Source organism: Cyprinodon variegatus, unplaced genomic scaffold (genome assembly GCF_000732505.1).
Source record: "Cyprinodon variegatus isolate N-32 unplaced genomic scaffold, C_variegatus-1.0 Scaffold224, whole genome shotgun sequence".
Taxonomy (NCBI): Eukaryota; Metazoa; Chordata; class Actinopteri; order Cyprinodontiformes; family Cyprinodontidae; genus Cyprinodon; species Cyprinodon variegatus.
The window spans coordinates 678311-690574 of record NW_015150677.1 but is presented as its reverse complement, the minus strand read 5'-3'; the positions used below and the strand labels follow the sequence as shown (position 1 = coordinate 690574).

The window sequence follows — 12264 nt, the reverse complement described above, 5'->3', positions numbered from 1 at the left end:
ATAATGAAATTTGAATGTTTAAATGTTTTGTAAAGTTAAATGTGCTGGTTTCAGGGACATCTCTCACCCTAGAATAAAAAAAGGAAACATGGAGAGGCTATCTAAACATGTTTATTTGGCAACTTGATTACATATAAAAAATTTAAAAAAACAGCTCATGTCAACAAAATTAAATTAAAAAGTGTTTTTATCAAAATCTAATTGAATGCCCGTTGATTAAATAAAACTGGACCTATTTGACCTCTCAGATTTCTGTGTCATTTACAAATAAGTGTATTGTTGTAAACCTTTACTAGTCGATTTGTCTGTGATTCTCTCTCTGTGGACGTGGTGTTTATGTCGGGGGATCGGTGCTGCTGGTGCTTTCAGAGGGGCTGATCATTATCTCCACTTCAACAATCTCGGTCACCAGGTCTCTGATGATGGACACGCTGTCCAACTGAGGGTCAGATTCAGACTCTGGAATTGATTCCATTGGCTGAAAAGTTTGATCTACCTTCTCCTGATCATTGTTTTCCTTTTCTTCTGCATGTTCTCCTCCCTCTGCTGCCTCTGCCTTAGCCCCTGTTGGAATCTGACCTTTCGTTTGATCATCATCCAGACCTCCTTCAATCCCCGTCAGCTTAGGCGTTGAGACCGTGGTGCTCTCTACTGCTAATGCCGATGATGCACATGGTTCACCGATAGAATCGCCTCCTGTTTGGGCTGCACCGTCTTCTTGTCCTCCATTTTGGTCCTCGTCTCTGGCCTTGCTTTTCTTATTCTCTGATGCTTCTTTCTGTTTTTCCTCATTTATTCTCTCAACCTCCCAGTTGTCCTTGATTGGGCCCGTCAAGTAGACTGCCCTGTCAGTAGGCTGCTTTACCACAGACTCCATGCTGCATGGAGCTATAGCTTCGCTTAGAGACCCTAGACTGATTTTCATTGTACTGTCCGAGCAGGGGGACTGCGTCGGTGATGGGAGCTGGACGGAGCAGGTCTCCTCTGAGGTCAGGAGGTCAGGTGAGATTTGATTTTCACTTAATACAGATTCACTTGGAGTAGATTCAGTTTGGGCATCTTCTGTTTGAATCGGGACACAAGAAACAGGATCAGGAGCGTGCTGGATGGCGGAGCCAGAGTCGGTCTCAGAAGCTTCTTGAGTAGAAGCTCCATCCATGTTGGGAGATTCAACTTCTACTTGCTCTCTTGCTGCCTCGCTTTCACTTTTATCCTCTTGGGCATCTTCTGTTTGAATCGGGACACAAGAAGCAGGATCAGGAGAGTGCTGGATGGTGGAGCCAGGGTCGGTCTCAGCAGCTTCTTGAGTAGAAGCTCCATCTGTGTTGGAAGATTCAACTTCTACTTTCTCTCCTGCTGCCTCGCTTTCACTTTTATCCTCTTTCCCAGTTTCCGCCGAGCCCTGAGTCTCTTTGTTTTCATGTTCATCAAACTGTTGTGTCACAACAATCACAGGAGACTGAAGTGAAATGCTCGGATTAAGGGCCTGAGCTGGACTGAGTTCAGGCATGGCCTCAGCCTTTAGTTCTGCATCCCCCTCAAGACAAACTTCTGATGTTTTGCTCTGATCTTCCTTCACAGTTGCAGATTCATCATTTGTACTTTCCTCTGGGTGTCGAGGCTGAACCGCTGGGCTGTCAGGGGCAGAGATAGGAGGTGTCTGCCCTGCTAGACTGTACTGGCTTATGGCTAAATCTGACGTGTCCAACAGGAGATTGTTGCTCTTCTTACTGGCAGCATCCTGGACCACTATGAAAGGAAGATGGCACATACAAATCATGAACAGTCCAAAAGAAATAAAACAAATGTTGTACCAGGAATCCAACGTTTTTTTCACACATATGCCCCTGTGGAACTTGTCTGGGCCCCGGTTGTGGCCCCTTTACTGAAGGCAATACTAAATCTATTTCAGATTAACTGTGCTGGCACAGAAACTATATCTGATTGGTTCCTGGACAAATAAAATGTTTACCTTCATATTTTTTCACTTTATCAATGACTAATAATACTATTTTTAGCTTCTATCGTATTGAGATGGGATCATATTTTGTTAAATCTGGAGTCTGGAACTTCCAGATCCATGAGTGTCTCTATAGCTAACTTATTATGCTAAACTATTAAAGATTTGGCCTGTTTTGTTTTTGTTCTAAACGCCTATAAAAATAACACCAACCCCACCCAGTCCCCAGAGTATATTTGGTCTAGAAGTGCAACTGTATGCACACCTTTCTCTATGAAACCATATTTAAAAGTCTCTGCAAGGACATTTAGAGCTGAAAAGAAAAACAATTATTCTGGAGAGGATTATCCTTAGATTGTTAAAACAAATGTTTATTTGCCTGATGTTTCCATGGTGAACAACTGAACACATGCTGGAGAAGATTCCAACAAAGTAAAAAAAAAAGTTTTCCAAGTTTGAAAATGCTTCACTTACCATCCAGGAATCTTTCAAATTCAAAATGTCTGGAGTACCGTTGTGTTCCAGGTTTATAGAGTGACACAAACGCTATACAAGGATCAGAATGTTCACATTTTGGACAAAGCAGACAGGTGGTTTAAAAAAGGGTCTGAAGGAAGCCATTTATGTTAAGAGAGGAAAACCAGCTTTAAATAGAGGGGGTGGACTCCTTTGTTGATTCCTTCCTGCTATCATTGCCATGCAGGAGACCAAAAACCTCAATTACTCCCTTTTCAGAGGCCTAGGCCAGTATCGGGTCTTGCAGGCCAACAACGACCTCAACAACTCCCCATTACTAAGGGCTGGATCTGTTTTTTCGGTTCAATTTGCATGTTTCTAAGCCACAACAAGGCTTTTGTTTTGGCCACCCTATAAGCCTGGAACTCAACACTCCTCCAGACATTTTGAATTGAGAAATCTTTCTGGATGGGAAGTGAACACCTTCAAACTTTGAAAACAAAGTCCAGTGTTTTTTGTTTTTGTTTTACTTTTTTAACTTGGAAAACTGAATAGATTTGCTAAACATATCATCATACTCTTTTAATTAATGAGCTTTTTCTGCCTGCTGAGAGCTTTTTGAGTGATCTATAACTATTTTTATATTTTAATGGGGACTATCCTCTTTAAATTTGCACTTGTCTTTCAGATCTTGTATTAGATGACCTGTCTAGATGCTGTGTTATAACAGGCTGCAGTTGGAGATATTTTATGCTTTGATGCTGCCTCTCCCTGAAGAGTAAACACAGGGTTTGATTGGCTGCATACTGAGGCCCAGATATGTCATTGGGAGTGATTTGTGTGTTAGTGGGTGTCTTTACCTGTTGTGACCTCCCTAACCAGGATGTTTCTCAGAACGTCATCGTAGACATTGTGAACCAGAATAAAACTGCTGTAGTCCGAGAAAATGTACTGCTCAAACTGCTCCAGCTCCTGCACAAAGAGAAATTTTGATTTTGGTAAGTGTGCAATGAGAGTGTTAAGTCAGGCGCCTCCTGCGATGAGTGTCTCTGACCGTTTTGTATTTGCTGTCCATCCGACTGACGAGAGAGGGCAGCGTGATCTCCTGCAGAGCTTCCTGATACAGCCTCCTCTGAAGCACCCTGCTGTCGTAATCCAGCTGCTGCTCAAACACATGCGTAAAACTTAAACACATTGATCATCACCAAACCAAAAATACTACAAATTTGAACTATATATATATTCAATTTTCTGAACTTCCATATCAAGCTGTTCTTTTTGCGCCATGTTTTTTTTCTCCTACACTGTTTACTTTTGATCAGTGCTGCGCTTTATGGATTATAAATGTTCATTAACTGTCTGAAATGCTGTACTAAACCAAATTACACACTGTATACAAAATGACAATTAAGGTTGTCTAAGTTTAAGTCTAATAAATAAAGATCTCTTTATTTGCAGATGTGTTAATAAAAATGCTAATTAAAAAACTATTTTACATTGCACATTCTTGTTCAGAAAGGAATCACTTGTTGCTCCCATAATACTTTCTAAAAAAAAAATAAAGCTCTATATTTTTTTAGGTGGTTGGAGTGTCTGGAGACTTTTGTCTGTCACAGCAGCTTTTGCAAGGGGAGGTTATTGCCTAGTGGTTAGAGCAGCACGCTTGTGCAATGAGAAGGTTGCACCTGGTTTGATCACCACAATCTCCACACTGCTCCCTGGGCACCACACAACGGCACCTCACTGCTCCCCATGGGGGTGGGTTAAATGCAGAGTTAAATTTCTCCAGTGTGAGATCAATAAATTTCAATTATTTATTTATTATATTGCCCACTTTTAAGTTAAGCATCAGATCTGTGAGGATAGGGGCCTGTTTTTCTTCTGAAGGCCCTGGGAACTTTATAATAGGAGACATATCATCAAGGTCTCTATTGAAAACATTTTGAGAAAAGATTTTTTAAAAATATGAAGGAGATGTTTTTTTGTTTTTTTTTTTCACATTTGCTGAAAGTTTACCAACACCCCACACAAAGTGTGAGTGTTTAGTGCTTAATATCTTAAAAAGTGATCTGAAATATATTCTCAGCACTGATAAGTTTTCTTGTATATTTTTGGTCACTTTCAATTAGAGTTGCTTCTTTTTGTGTTGTCTCTGTTAATAAGCTCACAGCGCATGCATTGCTATATGTGCGGCTTTATCAGTGTTAAAAAAGAGCTTAATTTAGGATGAAGACCACATCCTGTCCAAACAGGAAGTACTGGGGCCTTCATAGTTCTCACATTGCATTATGATTTTTATTTTATTTTAAGCCTTCTAGTTTATTTTCCCATGAAATCTTAGCTGAAATTTGAGTTTAGCTTGGCGTCCGGATGTTGCTTGGTCAGTTGTGGACGTTACTTGGAACCGGCTCCTTAGGAATAGCAGAGAGAAAATGTTTTATCCAAATTTTCACATGCAGCGCTTTCTTTTACTATATTTTAGTTTATTTTGATATTTGAATTAATACTCCAGAAGTCTGAGGGCCATCTTCAGCTAATAGGGCCTAAGACAATGCAACCAGAGAGGACAGAGGCTTTTCTGAAGTTTGCCCCAGACTTGGGAATAATTTGCCCATCCATATACGAACAGCCTTCACAGTGGTGTGGTTTAAGTCTCGTCTTAAGACCCATCTTTACTCTTTGGCTTTAAACAGTGCATAATTGTGTGGTCTTCTGTGTCCTTTTTATTTATTCATTCATTTTAAACTCTTATTGCTTTTTTTGTGTGTGTTAGGAAACATTTTTTGTTGCTAATTGTGCTATATAAATAAAGTCGATTGGATAGAAATAAAAGTGGATCTGTTTTAGAAACTATCCTTTTCACCCAAAATAATTCATCCTGTTATCGAATTGCTGACTCCAAGTAGTTGCATCTTTACCTTTAACACTCTTTCTTTAGCTCTCGTCATCTTGGCAGGAAGCTGAGATGGTTCCGATCGTGTTGATGACTGGAAGATCTGCTCCAAAGTGTAAACAGCGCTGTCCAATAGCTGCAACACACACATATGAAATAAAATGCACATCTAACTCATGTTGTTAAAATTTTCCACTGCTGATAAGGAAGTTGTATATCTTACCTGCTCCATCTCCAGATTTGCAGACTGAACAAGCCTCTCGACACTGCTCACTCCGAACCTCTCTTTTAGGTTTTCCAGTTTGCCACTCAGGTTCTCCACCTTTCTGTAGCTCTCATCCAGACTGATAGAGCGCAGAGCAGTCAAGGCCTGGAAAACACAACAGAACCCATGTTAAACAACATGAAATGAACAGAATATGCGGTATCTAGCCAGGAATTCACAATGAGCTTTCCCCACCTTTTTGGTGTCTTCCGCCTTTCCATTTGTGAGTGAAAATGCAGAATTCATTTGGGTTTGCAGTGTGTCCTGCATCCCAAGAATTCCTGCACCGATGTGTTCGTTAAGTGCTTCAAGGATGGAGGACAAGTAGGGTACCACTGACTCACTGCACACTTTCTCTGTCTCTTCAGATATGCATGCTGGAGTGTATATGAATGAATAAATGACATTTTACGAAAGTTATTACATCATTTTTATTGCTAGGTTAAAATGCCAATTGTATAACGTCGTTGTTAATATACATTACCTCTGACTTTCTGCTCCAGGAAGACATGAGAGGACATTATCTGGTCCAGGTGGGACCTGATGAGGGCTTGACTTGCTGATGCTGTTTGGCGACACTCCTCCCTCAGAGCCTCCAAACCTGCAGTCAGCTGTTCCAGCACCAGGGTGTAGGTCCCTTGAACTGTCTATATATCGATAGATATCAGTGAGAAAATACACTTTTCCTCTCTCTTTTTTGTACCATCCAACTTTTTTTAAGCATTTAAGAACAAGCAAACCATCATTATTAGCACCTCTTCTATACATTTTGTTGAAAACTATTTTTACACCAGTTATTCTGAGCTATGTGGTTGTTCAATATATCAAACTACAAAGGTTTTATGTGATAAGATCTCAACAGCAGATAAAGAAAAAATATGTTTTCCTAACAGTGTCTCACTTTGCCAAACTATGGCATCGTTTGGGGTTTCTAAAACTATTTAAAGGCAAATTAATCATGGTGAAAGAAAAGAAAGAAAGAAGTCCTAAATTTGAAGAGGAGAAAATCCTGACCACCAAACAGGAAGAAGATGGTGAGTTTACCTGGAGAGGTCAAGAAGAATATTTGGAGGAGTCATGGTGAGCGTGCAAATACTTTATATACAGCTGTAAAGCATTTTGGTGGATAGCACTGGTGCATTGCAAAAAGATAAATTAAATAAAAACGATTAACTTTAGTATAAATTAACAGCTCAGTGTTTGGAAATTTGAAAGGAATGCAAAGGTTTGGTTTTACTGTAGAATAACAAGAAACCTCTCATAGTGATCAACGCATCTCATTATGGGACACATGAGTTTGGATTTAAATAAAGTTTTTTTCATTTCTTTATTTCACAAAATGTCTTCAACGAAATAATGACTCAAATCATTAAAAAAGAAGATGTCTTTACTTTAAACAAAGATCATTGACAGACTAGAGACTCGGTTTGTTAGTTGAACTCACTGCCTGCCATTGTCGGATCCGTTCAGCCTTCTTGCCCTTCATCTTAGGCTGAAGTTGGTTTTGTAGCCATGACAACACATCCTCCATCACCAGGCGGGCCAGCACCTGTACACACTCTGCACATGAGGCACATTGCTAGCAGGTCACAGTTTGACAGGAAGCAGCATGGTAATGTTTCTAACCTGTTCCTCGGTGCCCAGCAGCTTCTCCCATGATTCGTAGCATCCTTTCTCCTGTCGGTAAAGACGGAGGGCTCGGGCATAGGCCTGACTCTCGTGGGACGACTCATGCCAGGGGTCTGCGAGAAGACGGGACTTTGTTAAAACTCTGGAAAATTATATTTATTCTGTCTTCTGAGCCTATTTTTACTGTTGGACACGATTATCATTAAACCTATTGGGCAAGTCTATATCCGATGAATCACGTCGACAAGAGAATTTAAACATCCTGACTTTATTTCATTGTTCAGCCAATTTTAGTCAAATCTATTGAACTATTTCAGCTGCTTCAATAGATTATTTCCTCAGAAATTATTGGTTTAAATTGGTGTTAGTAGGTTTGGTTTGATCACCACCATGTTCTACTTTGTATGACTTTTCTCGGCTCTTTCACATATTTCTGCTTTTATTTGTAAAATGGGAAAATTAGAAACCTCAGATTAAGAGAAACCAGTTTGTTTAATATATTTTGTATTTTTTATATGTCCTTCCAGCTATTCCTATTTTGGCAATAATAAGCCAGACGCCATTCCCGTTGCAAACGGAATTTAAACCTAGGTCCACATATTACAAAAACTTAAAGCATTTATCGTTTGTTTATACAACTTTTTCATTTCCAGCTCTAAATGTGTGTTTGTTTTAAAATCCAACCCACAATGTGTGCAATTACTACTAATCTGCATAATGTTTTTCAACTATCTGTTAACATTTTCTCACTGAACATTAATATTTTATTTCATTAACATTTTATCATATGGCTGTTGGGCACTTTTTGCTTGGCATCGATGTTTTAAATAGCAAAGAGCTTTTCATTTAGGAGAAGTGACCTTCCATCCTGCTCACCAGCGGATTCATTCAACTCTTAAAGCGACGTGCTGCAGCTTTTGTTTCCATGTTGAACAGAAACAAAAAGTTACATGTATATGCTACTGAATGAGAAAAAAGTAAAACCCAGGTTTAAAAAATCCAGCAATTAACCTTAAACAGGAACATTAAAAAAGAAGGAAGCAGGAGCAACAATAATCATGAAGGAAATTACACATTTCCTGCAAAGCCCAGTAAAATCTTTTATTTTTTTTCTTCAAATGCATTTTTGTTTATTGCAGCATCTTGATCTCACATTAAAAGCACTGGCTGCAGTTTCCCAACATTGGGCTTTTTTGTATTTCTCTTCCATCCTGCTGACTGTGCATGTTAGCGTTACGAGCCTTGTTTCCCACCAATACAGTTAATCTCAACCTTTCCAACTCCTAGTCTGATTGCAGATATAACCAAGTTTAGGTTGCTGTGCTATGATAGTAATTTGTTTACTCATAAAGAACAACAACACGAGGCATCTGTGTCTATAAAAAAATGTATTTATTGATGCTTTCAAAACAGATGCCCGCTTTTAAGTAAATAAATTTGTATTTGGTTGATTCTCTCATAGTAATGCCTTCTGGAAATAAAGCTTATAAAATTTTAAAGACTTTTTAAATTGGGTTGAATTTATGAGAAAATGCATTTCTGAGTATGAAGACTTAATCCATGAAAAACCTTCTTATTCCTCCACTGTTTCCAAACAATTTGTCATCTAACCTTCTTTAATGTAATTTATTAGACTGGATGTTTAAAGTTTGAGGAAATAAGACATTATGTGTTAAACCTCATTTTTTTCCTCTTTACCAACGAGATAACCACAACAAATTTAAAAAAGTAATTCCTCCTTCCTTCTGCCCTTTCATTGAGTTTCAGTTTAACAGTAACTGATGTGGCGCGCTTTGACTGCTACAGAAATGTTAACAGTTTGGTAGTAACTAAACCAAGCTTATGGTAATAAGCAATCAATGAGGGCTTTTTATGAACCTGAAACTCAACATTTCAATATAACTGTGATTTGACACATTGCTTGCGAAAAACATCAAATGATGCAGCATTAAAAGAGTGAATAAACACATTTTCTTACAGCGATTAAAGTATTATATCATAACTTTGATCCAAATTAAATCAATTTAAAACGATCTTTGGATAGAATAACACTCGGCTCCTAGTTAATCATCTCTGTTTACGTTTTTTTGGATGTTCTAATGAGCAGAAGTCATCGGTGGCCACTTGTGAGCTGCTTCCTGTCACTGCTCAGGATGTCTTTGCACAGATATGTCATGCCTTGTTTTCGCAACGACCGCATGACAACATTGAAGATGGGTTTGTTTTTGGTTTGTATCCTGCTAACCACAGAGGAAGTGAGCAGCATTAATATTTTTATCTGTCGCCAAGGCAACTGCCACACCAGTGACAAACCCCAAGCTCTCGAAACACATTTATATTTCTACTCTTCAACAGATCAAATATTTCCCAAAAAGGGGCTGCAGTGCCTATAAAAGAATTTTAGACAATGAAAAATATGTTTCAAAAAAGGTTCCAACTAAATTTCCTATTATCTAAGTAAAAGAAAATAAATTATAGTTATCATATCTGGAGATAGAGCTCTGACAAATGAAGCCCTAACCGAGCTTTAAAGGATGCAGAGATATTAGAGAAGGTGTGAAATATGAATATACTACATAAACATGAGTAAAATTATTTACACTACTTGACCTTTTCCTGCATCTGATCATTTAACTAAAGGTATTTTAACAGGCTTTGTTGTAATAGATCAGTACAAAGAAGCTTATCAGATGTGGAATTAAAATGATCCAAATTATTGCAAATTATTACTTCTTCACAAATAAAATCCCCGCAAAATCCCGTTTCAGTGAAGCATGCACTGCTAACAATGTGCTGCTTCAAATAGGTCAAATATTCTTAAATATGATCAAATGTTCTTATTTTGAGAAAAAAAAATGCCAGTGACGTAAGAAAAAGCTGCTTGGCAAGAATTCTCATTCTTCTCTGGCAGTGAGTTCAGGATTAGAGAAATCGAGAGCCTCTGTGAGTTTTTTCTATCCATCGCAAAGCAGATCCTGAAGTGGATTTAGATCTGGAATTTATCTAGCTCACCTTCAAAATCAGAATCAACTTTAATTACCAAATTTTTGCCCACAAACAAGGAAATATCAGTTTGGTTTTCGGGCATCTAAATGCACACCTAAACAAGATAAGGAAAGGGTTAAAAGCAGCTTTAGACACACATATATGTGCTTTGATATTAACCAGGTTAATATAGCTCTGGCTGTTTAGAGTAATCTTCTTAAAGAAAACCATATGTTGGTTTATGACATAAAGTCACAATAAATGTGTAGAGCTTGGAATAATTTGGAAAAAGTTCATGCGATATGAATAATTTGGTCTTTATGTCGAAAACTATGTATTAAGCCGCAGAACTGCTGAGCGCGGTCTCTAAAACAGACATTTTGTTTTTTTTCTCATGTTGTTTTTTATCTCCACGTCTGCATACCATCAGCTGCATACTGATTGCTAATTTGAGTTGCATGTTAGTGCTTTACCAAGGTTTCGGTGTCTAATACAGGCCTTGAGGCCAGAGAGGAAGTGATTTCTCTCATCTTCTTGTTGAAACAGGAAGCAGGTGTGACCTGCGTAAGGTAGATGGAGATATACAGCAAACACATCTGGAGATGATGCAGCTGAAGAAGAAGAAGAATCCTCTTTCACTCCTGGAAGGGAAAAAAAAAAAAAACATTCATGTTAAAAATGAGAAAATCTTTCATTTATCATAACGGTTTGTTTTATCAATGAATTATTTCAAGAGGGACTGAAAATAGTTATGTCTGATGTTGAATCTTAAATTGAAAAATTATTTTCAGATTTAATTGACATTACCATATGAACAGCAAAACTGTTTATATTTAATCTATCCTAGATTTTAATTTAATTGGCATTTCTATAAAAAGAGCCTGTGGAGAAAAGGGACTCGCTTTATTTCTACCTTTAAAAGATTTATACATGAATGATATTAATCACTCTTGTTTAACCTCTAAAACATAATATTGTTTCCATCTTATCAGTTGTCTCAAATAAAGAACAAGTGAGTGTGTGCTTTTGAAAGTGACTGCTTCATGGTTTACAAGAAGCCAACATGTGGACCAGCGTTTTGTCCACCATAACTTCCTCTTTGAAAAGGGAACAAGATGAAGAAGACTGTGGTGCCAAACTTGAAGCTTTAGTATTCAGCGACGATAAATAAGGGTAAACATTTCAAGATTTATTATATATTTCCCCCTCTAATTCAATGTGCTCAGTAAACACCTAGACCAATCTAAAGCAATGCTCTTTCTTCTTGTGTATTAACAGAATCTGACTTTAGTTGTTGCTGTTTTCGGGAACTGTTCTTATGTAATGATTCCTATAGAGTTTTACCATCTTATGGAAGCGGGTTTTTAACTAACAGACTAAAAAAGAAAGTGAGGTCTTGGTTTTCCTAAAGGTCATCGTCTATGAAGTTTACCGCCACCGACGCATCTGAGCAGAACAGAATTTCTAGAATCTGTTTCAAACTTACACATATCTGAGTATGGATCTCTGCACAGATTTTATGATTGCTTTCATCTGAGTTGGAAAAGTCAATATTTCTATTTTTTACGATGCATCCGAGTATCACTCGCTGCAGGACCAGCAGGTTCTGCAGCAGCTTTTTCCCCTCTGCCATCAGACTGTTGAACTGTTTAAACTAATCAAGACTCTCCATCACACATGTAAACATCATATCTGCACTACAAACATGGGTGATTTTTTTTCCTAATCACTTTAAATAGGACACAACTCAAAGTTCTACTGCATTTTGCATCATATTTATTTATTTGCACTGCACTGAAGCTTTCCATATCAATGCCTTTTGCACCATAACTTTAAACAGTTTTTTTTTCTTTTCTCCTACACTGTTCATATTCTGATCAATGCTGCACTTCATAAATGGTAATGTTCATTTCACTGTTGTAAGCTGCTCATTCACTGTTGAAAAGCTGTATGCATCGAAATTACAATAAAGTTTGTATAAATCTAAATCAAGTTACCTTTGCATAATCCTACCAATTTATTTCCTTACATCTTAATTCAGAATTGAAGCTGATCTGTCTACATTTTATATATATA

The 12264-nt window shown here is 37.9% G+C and overlaps 1 protein-coding gene across 1 annotated transcript in view; it reads right to left on the bottom strand.

The window, feature by feature from the left end:
• Positions 1-105: 105 nt before the first annotated feature.
• LOC107088595 (protein Niban-like) overlaps positions 106-12264 on the bottom strand; it is an 18916-nt gene continuing 6757 nt past the window's right edge. Inside the window, exons 5-14 of the mRNA XM_015380877.1 lie at positions 10662-10829; positions 7201-7316; positions 7019-7123; positions 6059-6221; positions 5770-5951; positions 5533-5679; positions 5335-5445; positions 3471-3578; positions 3277-3388; positions 106-1749 (exon numbers count right to left, since the gene is read on the bottom strand). Coding sequence (XP_015236363.1) covers positions 335-1749; positions 3277-3388; positions 3471-3578; positions 5335-5445; positions 5533-5679; positions 5770-5951; positions 6059-6221; positions 7019-7123; positions 7201-7316; positions 10662-10829 — 2627 coding nt within the window. The 3' untranslated portion in view covers positions 106-334. The remainder of the gene's footprint in view (positions 1750-3276; positions 3389-3470; positions 3579-5334; positions 5446-5532; positions 5680-5769; positions 5952-6058; positions 6222-7018; positions 7124-7200; positions 7317-10661; positions 10830-12264) is intronic.